General features: G+C 27.3%; 1 protein-coding gene across 1 annotated transcript; it reads left to right on the forward strand.

Annotated features, from left to right (window-relative positions):
* The first annotated feature begins 390 nt into the window (after nt 1-390).
* Nucleotides 391-7,674, forward strand: LOC113378511 (adiponectin receptor protein). The gene is made up of 9 exons (XM_026619050.1): nt 391-544; nt 1,065-1,163; nt 1,577-1,748; nt 2,322-2,505; nt 2,571-2,758; nt 3,114-3,227; nt 3,301-3,380; nt 4,123-4,295; nt 6,169-7,674. The coding sequence occupies exons 1-8, from the start codon at nt 425-427 to the stop codon at nt 4,255-4,257; spliced, it is 1,092 nt and encodes a 363-aa protein (XP_026474835.1). The 5' UTR covers nt 391-424; the 3' UTR covers nt 4,258-4,295; nt 6,169-7,674.
* Nucleotides 7,675-11,015: the final 3,341 nt, after the last annotated feature.

Here is an 11,015-nt window from a genome sequence, read left to right on the forward strand (position 1 = left end):
GTGGCAACGATTTTTACTTGGAAATATAGATAGTAATATTTTCCAAGTGAAAATAGCCCTCACCGGCATTGCTGCAGTAATAAATATACTCGCCCTATTACAGAAATTGTAATAATAATATATCATATAGAGATGTGGCCAATGATTGGGTTGCCATCTGTCAAACAGACTAGTATTAAGTCAAATCAGCACAACAGCTTATAGGACTATTGGTTTGATTGCTGTTCAAAAATAATTGAAAAAAAAATGTTTGATAAAAATTCTGTTTTTTAAATTTTCACAATTAATTTTCTAGGATCAGCAAGCAGGATGCCCCAGTATACCGATTCCGAGTCTGAGGACGGGCGCAGTATGACGGACGGCCCATTGCCCCCTTTGGAACTTTTTGAGGAAGAGACAGATATGGCATCCCGACGAAGACAGCATGCGATCGGAAATCAAGGACCTGTTGGACGACGATGGAGTTTCATTGGCCGAAGAAGAAGACGGAGCTGGATGTCCTTTACCTTCTACTCCTGAAGACCAGCTGCTCTTGGACGCCGAGGTTAGATAGAAATTAATTAACATATATAACATATAATCAACACATAAAGTCAATATTATGGAGCTTTTTTGTAGGTAATAAAATCTCGTTTAGCTTTTAGTTTCGTACATAGCACAGGATTTGCTATACATATTATAGTAGGTGATGAATGTGAGATTAGTTATTTTGCTATATAATGAATCTGGATAACTATATATTAAGATAATTATGTATGAATTAATCAGAAATTAATTAATTTAGTAGTTGGTATAATTGTAGAATTTGTTTTTGAATTGACTATGTAATTACAGAAGTTTAAATGAGGTATTTCGATCATAAATTCTATAATATATATTTTTATAGTAGTAGAAAACATATATTTTTAAACGTGTTATAAAAATTTATGTATATTATTTTATTAATATTGAATTAAATAAAGCTTCAATATTAAATATATATATATATATATATACATATATATATATATATATATATATATATATATACTGATGGCTATATTATTTTAAATTTATTATTTTAGATGACTGAAGTTCTAAAAGCTGGCGTTCTGTCCGATGAAATAGACATTGGAGCTTTAGCTCATAATGCAGCCGAACAAGCAGAAGAATTCGTTCGCAAGGTGCATAAGAAATTTCATTGGAATATTTTCTGAGTATAATAGTTTGATTATTAATTTGGAATTTAAATGATATTCAGATCGTAAAAGTGCCTTAAAAAGTGTGATAATTTTCGACGCGTCACAAATTTTTTTGAAGTAGTTCAATTTTGCATGTACACAGTTTATTTTATATAAACGATCGTGATATTTTTGTAATCAAAATATTGTCCAGAAAAAGTTCTTTTGTATTTAAATTTATTTAATTATTATGTATTTAAATATTTGAATTATTATTAATATGATTATATTGTAATGTATTAGTATATTGCTTTGGAATGCTTTATTTTCAATATATATTTATTGTCAATGCACGCTGCACGGGGTCTATAATAGTACTATTCTGTGTCAAATTTTAGCATTTCTTAAATAATCAGGTATGGGAAGCCTCATGGAAGGTTTGTCATTTTAAAAATCTTCCTCGATGGCTGCAAGATAATGATTACCTGCACAAAGGACACAGACCACCCTTGCCATCATTTGGAGCTTGCTTCAAGTCCATTTTCCGAATCCACACAGAGACTGGTAATATATGGACCCATTTATTAGGTAAGTGCAAAAAATATAATGAATTTATGCTTATTGTATACTAGTTACTGAAAAATTAAAATATTTAATGAAAAATTAAAAATCATATTTTCAAGTTAAATTTTATTGTACTTTGTGGGTAAATGTGTACAAATTGTTATCTATATTTTTTAATTTTTTTGCAACTGCAAATCATACTTGCCTCAGATATCGTACTTGCGTCATTAGGACCAAAATTAATTAATCCAAATGAATTTCTCTACAGTTTTATATTAGTAGATGAATAATATTTACAAAAACAACTTGAATAGTGGCAGCACTATTGAGTTTTATTTACAATGGTCAGAATGTGATCAACATGTGCATACATTTTGTTTCTAAATGGTTTATGATGATGTTATTAAAAGATGTTTTAATCTTCATGTATATTATTAGTAAAGCGATGAAAGTTAATATGAAATGTAGCTGTAAACTACAAATTTAGGAAACTATTTCTAGTCAAAGTATTTTTCTCAATGTACAATATATACGATTAGTAATATTTAACGTTTGATTACAAGTATATTTTATACATATAATTACTTTGTATTACAGGTTGTATAGCATTTATAGGCATAGCTGTATATTTTCTGGCAATGCCTACTTCTGAAATACCATTAGAAGATAAATTAATATTTGGTTCTTTCTTTGCTGGGGCCATTGTGTGCCTTGGTTTCTCTTTTGCATTCCATACTCTGAGTTGCCACTCAGAATTTGTAGGAAATTATTTTCAAAGTAAGTTAAATCAAATTTTGCTAATCTATTTATTATGAATTTGTAATTAACTATTTTGAATATTTTCAGGTTAGACTATTGTGGAATTGCTCTGCTTATTATGGGATCATTCGTACCATGGCTCTATTATGGTTTCTATTGTCATTATCAGCCAAAATTGATTTATTTATCGGTGGTTGTTATTCTTGGAATATTGTCCATCATTGTTTCCTTGTGGGATAGGTTTTCAGAACCAAAACTTAGGCCTCTTAGAGCAGGTTAGTAGTTTACTTTAGACCATATATTAAAATGCCTTGATTTCAAATTATTATGTGCAGATTATCAGCTTTATATATTTTATGTCATGATAGGAATTATAATATATAATTAAAATACTATAACACTCTGCATAAAATTATTGTGAATGTTGTATTAACTTTAGCAATTATGTTCTCAAAGTTTTGTTAAACCCAGTTAAGCACAATCAATTTTTTTTTCAAAAAAAAGGTTTTGTTCTATAATATGAGCATATAGATACATATACATAGAAATAACATAAATGAAGTATTTTTTAATAAAAATGTATGTATTTTTTTATATTCTGTCTTCTATAACTGAATTCTTCTCTTCCAGGTGTTTTTATGGGATTCGGGTTATCGGGGGTTGTACCAGCAGTGCATTATGGCCTCATGGAAGGCTGGTTCAATCAAATCAGTCAAGCTAGTCTTGGCTGGCTTGTTCTAATGGGTAAGTTAAAAGTTTGTTTATAAATAAAATTTTATTTGTATATGTATCTAAAATGCTTAATCAAATTTTTTAGGTATGTTATATATACTAGGAGCTATGTTTTATGCTCTCCGTGTTCCAGAAAGGTTCTTCCCAGGAAAATGTGATATCTGGGTATGTAATTTTATACTTATCATAATTGTATGATCAGTAGTTTTTTTTTTTCAAGAAAGCATTATTGGTTTACATACAATTGAAAATGTGTAACTAGTAACTTCAAACATTAAACTCATATTTCTCAAATGATTAATTTGGTAAACTATGTATGTTATTATTTATTAAATTATCTTGGTTTGAAATTATTATATGCTGATTATCAACTTTTTATATATTTATGAAATTTTGTACTAACTTTGGCAATTTTGTTACAAAAGTTTCATTAAGCGCAGTTACAAAACTTTTCAAATTTGTTGCTAATTGTTCATGTGATAAAATCCTATAATAATGTATTATTAAATTAAATTAGGATTGTATGTTCATTTTTATACAAGTTAAGTAAAACTGTATGTCGAGTATGGAGTCTTAAAAAATTCAACTCGAGAGTAAACTTTGTATATTAATTTGTGAAGACTATATTTTAAAGTACCAACTACTTTATTTTTTTAAATTGTCAGGCAGAAGTGTCTGGTATTTTAATTACTTGAATTCTGATTTGTGGTAGAAGTTAAATTTAATTTCATCAAACTTTACAATCACAAATGTAGGTTATGAATATTTACAATAAAAATTATTGTGTTATTATGTGTTGATATATTTTATTATAATGTGTCATGGGAGGTAGGAATTTTTTGTAATGACACCATTATTATTGTATGTTTAATTCTTTTATAGACTAAATGTGATTTTTTTTTTGCAGTTCCAATCTCATCAGATCTTCCATGTGCTTGTGATAGCCGCTGCTTTTGTTCATTACCACGGCATTAGTGAAATGGCAATGTATAGAGTAACCGTTGGGCAGTGTTCAACAACGCACACAGCAATAGCGTTTTAGTGAATTAAAATAAATTTATTGTAACAAGGTAACAACTGGTACGTTTTAACACAGTTTATATTACAGTGGTACCCCGGCATATGAGTTTAATTTGTTACATAACCACGGTCGTATGTTAAATTGCTTGTATCTCGAAGCAATTCTTTTCATATAAATACATCAAAATGCTGTTTTTTTGTCTAATTGTTTCCTGTCCAATGTTCATTCATGATATTTGGGGAAATGTATTAGGTATGTATGTAACAACTCCCATGATCAAACTGTTGCAACTTTTTTGAGGTGATATCTATCTCACCGATAAAATCTTTTAGAGCTCAGAAATCTGCATATAAATTATTGTGAGGCCCTTACCTGGAGTTTATAGTTTATATATTACATATCTATGTGTTACCTTTGTACATCCTCATAATTTTCAATATTTTTACCCATGGTTTAAAAGTAAATATTGTTTTGTAATGTGCAAAAAGCAAAAAACTCAAACACAACCTATATAACAGTACAATCAATATTAAATGTATAGCTAAAATTTCAAATGTTAAAATAATCTTGTATATGGGTAAATTGTTACTACTCAATTAATATTAATATATGATTGAAGTGACTAACTATATAATCATTTACCCTCATAAAACGGCCAAAATATTTCTATGGAAGGAAATTCATTGTTACAACTGAGGAAGTTTTTCATATTTTCATTTTGCCATTACCATTTATCTAGAAAACCGTTACTCGCTTAAAGGTCGTATCTCGAATTTTGCTCAAATGTCAATGCAATGAATCGCTTATTCTTTGGCGGTTTGTATCTCGATACACTCCTATGTCAGATCAGTCGTAAGTCGAGGTACCACTGTATAATTTACTATATTTTCCTTTATAATATAAATTATAAAATAGATTATGTTATTGAATACATATGTATTCAATAACAAAAATAATTCTATGAAACTGATTCATAATTCTAGTAAATTCAAAATTGTAACTACTGCAATGATTTAACCAGTTAACTGTGATAGATTAGTATACTTCCAATGGAGAAGTTGCAAAATTTTGTGTATTTATAAGTATATTTGTTATGCATATAAAACAGTGACCATATTCAAATAACTAAAATATTTCCACCAAAAACTAATCAATGCGATTTTCAATTGATACTTTTAAAACAAACTTATAGCTTATAGTACATGTAACTAAATTAATTTAATTGAATTTATTTCACATATTTTATACTAATTCATGTTCTAAAAATTTAGTTTATTTAAAAGTGCACGTCAACCTTGGTCAGTGCAAAGCGTAGAGTGTAATATATCTCTACAGTACATACACTAATTGTAAGAGTAATAATTTGAAACTTCGAAGCATTTTTATAATTAAACTACTTTTGTAGGTCTATAATATTTTATAATGCTCATATCAATCTACATCAAGAAATTGAATTCTTAATTGTAATATAGTGGAGTATATGCACAATATTTCATTGAATTTATTTTGTTTTTAGTATAATATACAAAAATATATTAAACAAAGAAGTAATATTTAATGATACAATTCTCAATTTTGAGAAATTAACCCATCTTTTTCATTCAATATCTTACCAACTCAGCTTACTCTGTGATGGACAAATACACTTGCCAACCTCGATTCAGAAGAAACAGTTAACTGGTTAATGCTACGCTTATGTATATATACACAATTATTATGTACTTCTAATATTTCTTGAATTTTTAATTATTCTGTGTTGGCTAATATGCCTGTTATTTTTTTTAATTGAATTTTTGTGTAAAGTAATCCAAATTTTCAAGAACGATTTTAATTAATAAAATCATTAACATGAAGGTTGTGTATTTACTGCTAAATCAATTTTATTTTATATTCTTTAAGCAATAATTCTAACAAAATCTTTTTTATTTTCAGGATCGATTTATGCAGCAATAACTAACAAAATTATGAAGTAGTTATTTCTCCTCAAAGTTGTATATGAGATCAAAGATATTACTTCAAATTTGCTAAAAATCTTTATACCGCCGAATTCCTGCTATTGTAATTTCAAGAATCTGTTCATACTAAATATTTAAGATCTTATCCAACTGCATTTGGCCGTATACAGTAATCGTAAATTTTGGTAAATTTGATGCGATATATTTTTGTGATGAAATAATTTTATATATAATCAAGTTAAAAACGGACTAGTGATTTTTTGTGCTGTCACACAGAAGATTATAACATAAATTGCACAATGATATAAACCCTTGCGGGAATCATAAATAATACCTTCAAAATTACTAATTTATATCAGATCAAATGATTGTGAATCAATCTAATTATGTATATAGAATATATATTAACTAAATATTTATAAGAGAGTAATTACATATTTATAAGTGTTGAAATGCCTTCTCCATTGCAATATTCATCAATGGCATCTTTTTATATCAGGATTTTCATGTCATCTAATAAATTCATCAAGATGTATGGTATTACAAGGTATGTTATAAAAGATACGGACAAAAATTCATTGTACAGCTAAAACAGAATTTGTGTCATCAACAATTAATATACTGAATTATAATTTTTTTAAGAGTGAATCGTGGATAATGTCTTAATTACAACGAACCCGGTGTTATTGTTTAAACTTATTTTTATATAAGACAAGGGTGTCAAAGTTTATGGATACACATTCCTAATTTTATCTGTATATGGCATTTTAATACTTCTTGGAAACAAACGCTATGAATTAATTTATGATTTTCGTGATTTACTTTTGGATCATTCAGGAAATTGTGATACAAACTCCATCACATAAACCTATATATTCAAGTAATTTTTAGACAATTGAACAGATGATTATTTTAATGTTGAAATTTCATTTTAAGAAATTAACGATTAATTATTCTACCAAAATTATTGCTGAGAATATGAGCACCAAAATAACATAACATGTAACAATAGCGTTGCAGTTATATTAATAAATAGTTTTTCAGCATTAGGTTTTAGCAAAAAATTTTAGAGTTGTGTTCTGTTTGACACCCTTGAAGCAGCGTAGTACGAATTTTAACAATAATTTGTATTTATTTATTTATTATCACTGAAATTGTTGCTACGAATTTGTATAGATAATTTATCATAATTTGAATTTTATAATCATTTTCCGCATTGAGGCTTATGGTCGAATCGTAATATAAAAATGATTTTATGGAAAACAAAAAAAAACATTTAAAATTATTTTTGTAGTGATTTAGCCATTTGTTACTTTTAGTTCCAGATGATTATTTTAAAATTTTAATATAAACATTGTTATTGTTATCATATTTAGTAGTGATATTTAATCAGTGGGTACATATTAAAATTGAATGTACTTATATTGTTGATTACAGATATATATTATCGAATATCTAAATGATTATGACAATTTCCATTATATGTATATGTAAATGTTTTACAGTACTCAATTGTCTAATTTATGAAGAAAACATTCTAAATCAAATGATTATTGTTGGCAGGAACTTGTCATAAACAATTGGATGTGTTGTGTTTAGTAGTAACTAGTGGCGGCTTGGAAATACGATTATCTTTAAACACAACTTTGTGTGGTTCCTTACAGTTTTCAAATCTTTTTTTAATTTGTGTTGCTAGAATATTTCTAATGAAGTCTGGCCGAGGAACTGGCGCCGCTACTAGTAGTAACAAATTTTTGTGTAACACATATGTTAAGAGTTTATAAAATATTGAAGTATTTTATATGTTACTTTCTCATGGTTTTAATATGTGCATCTTTCATTCTTTATTAAATGAGATAGAATATCGATTAATTTGTATTAATTCATTGGATATTACTGATTATGAAAATATACAATAAAATTATTTTACATTGAATATAAATTCGTTTTAGTCCATATCATGGTAAACAAAACTGCTAGAATTTAAGCATTGTTGGAAAGTTAGACAGAATATTTGGTTTGACAAATTCAATCAATTCTAGGTGCTTTTATTAAGGTTTTAATAATTAAAACCGTAATTCATTTATGCGAATTGAGCTTATATATTAAAAGAAGGACAAACTTTTTCATCATGTATCATGCTTTTAAATAAAATAAATTTTCTTGTGGAAAATACTTCTGTTTCTACAAGTTGGTTCGACTGAAAAAAAAATTATGTTTTATTAGTTTTTTTTGTTAGGTCAGCTGAAGATTTGAGTACTCTGAGTACTTTAGAATTCTGTAGATACCATGAGTTCTATTGAAAATTATTTTAATTATAATAGCTTGTGATTATGAGATTGACGAATAACTATAATGATCATGAGATAGATATTAATAAATTTGAATGAATTTTATCAATAAATTTTTTTTTTGTTATGATTTGTGATGAAATGATTTTATTCCAAAAATATATTTGATCTGTTATCGGAAGATTGGAAATCAGTATGTTTGACTAATATAGTCATAGCAGCAAAACAATAATAATAATAAGAAATAATTAAGGAACGAAATTAATTGTTCTTTTGTGAAAATATTAAGAATAAAATGTATAAAATAATAAATCCGTAATACGAATAAAAAACCATAATGCAAGATCTTGTAACTCGAATTTAGTACACACCATGATAATATTTTAAATAAAAACGTTTTTGATAAACGAATTATTGTGATGTTTCTCAATAGAATTTCACCAACATTTTTGTGCATTCTCGACAATTTTAAAATAATTGAACATATAATGAAGTTATTTTCTTGTTGTTAGTCATAGTAAATAATATTATTTCATAAATGCACTGCTTGAACTTTATGCATGTTAACGAAAAAAATACATGCATTAGATATTTATGTGATAAAATGAATAAGTTTATTAATTAATATAAATTATTATTTTACGTTTATTCAATTTATAGATTTGAAAGCGTTGTACAAATTTCGATCCGATAATTTTGATTTTGAAGATGAAACATTTTTGTTCGTTTCAAAAATGACTAAAATACAATTAATAAAATACAATAGCGAAATTGTTAAATAAAAATCTTTCATAATAATACGCAAAATTCGTATCAAAATAATACTTTTGGCGCGAACATTTTCATTGCTTTAATGCATAATTACTCATTTTTAACGTATGTTTGACTACATAATATACGACAATTTCAAACATATTTGTCTTTAAATTTTCCCATGCTTTTTCTAATTTATTTCACCTACATTGTTTATATTGTAAGCCTCAAAATTAATAACAAAACCAAACTGAATTTTGAACATGTAACGTGTTTATACTATTTAGTAGTTTTCTAGTTACAGCGTTGTAAATACAGTTTAACTCCGTTAAGACAATTTTTGAAAGCATATTATGCGGTAAAGGTACAATTTATTCATTGTGCAGAAATCGTTTTAAGCATAATTCTTTAATACGAAACCAATTCAAATCATTCATAATTAAATTATTATATTATTAGGTTTACTAGTTCGTTTAATACTTAGATGATCTTTATTCTTCCACTTGTCCAGCTTCTAATTTATCTATTGTCTGTGTATCCCTTGTAGCATTTTTTGTTACTTGTATATAATATTGATCTTTGTTAATTTGTTTGTGAATGGACGAAATATTTAAGCTGTTTCAATATTTATTTAACGGACTTGTGAATAGTGCGGCGTCTAGTAGGAGTATTACTCAAAAGTTCTCTTCTAATCATGAAGAGGAAGGAAGACGATAAATATTTATTTAGGATCTAGGAATGCTGTTCTATTAGATATAGAGTTTTTTAATGGTGCGTTAATTAAAAACAAGATGATTGGCAAATTAATTTTTATTATGCTGCGATAGAAGTAGTTTATTGACATATATTTATGTAGATGTGCTTTCTCGTACTAATAGTACATCTTTTTTATTTAAAATGTTTGGGCTGTTTTTACCTGGGAACATATTGCTATTTCTATGTTTCCAAGTAGAAAACCGATATCACTGCTGCTTGACGTCAGTCAGTCCAAAGCAGGTGTCGGTCCACGAGGGAGCCCTAGAAACTTTAGTGAACTGATTTCTGACAGTATTTATTTAATTAGAACACCTGTGACCCGGTGTAATCACAACATTAATCGTACTTCATACTACGTGATAAGGAAATAATAATTGCTGGTGTTAACTGATATGTTAGTGATATAAATTTTACTTAACTGCTAAAAAGTGAAAAATATATTTTAAGTTCAGAAAGAACAGGAACACTTACTATAAATAGGCTTCGTTAATAGATTTGTCATTTAATACAAATATTAAATCAAAGTGTTTGACCTGCGCTGGTTCTGGACAAAAAGCAGCGGTTATTAATAAGAAGTACACAAAAAAGCTAAAACATAATTTTTAGTCAATAACATTGGGTGTTAAAGAGTGTTACATGTGTGTTGTGTACGAGTGTCGCCTATATACGACATCAGCCTGACGACTTGTGTGTACGAGTGCTACCTATAGACGAGATCCAGGATGCCTTCAAGATTTATTGCTCTGATACTCGTGATTTTGTAAGTTATATTTTTAAAAATTCTATATTTGTTATTGTATGTTTTATTTTCATTTTATATGATATTTTATTTATAGATAATTATTGAAAAATGCGAAGGGATCGTCGTAAAGAAGCGTATTTGCTCAAAAGTCTTATAAAGCATGATCGTCTTAACGGAGTTCTACTGTAATTATAATTTTATGCACATCTGTTACGTTTAAACGCTATAATAAGAAGGCCCATGAAAAAGTTTAATCACCTAATTCTACGATGTATATTTAGG

Source organism: Ctenocephalides felis, unplaced genomic scaffold (assembly GCF_003426905.1).
Source record: "Ctenocephalides felis isolate EL2017-DRISC unplaced genomic scaffold, ASM342690v1 CF-g0.4_SCAFFOLD_01886, whole genome shotgun sequence".
Classification (NCBI taxonomy): Eukaryota; Metazoa; Arthropoda; class Insecta; order Siphonaptera; family Pulicidae; genus Ctenocephalides; species Ctenocephalides felis.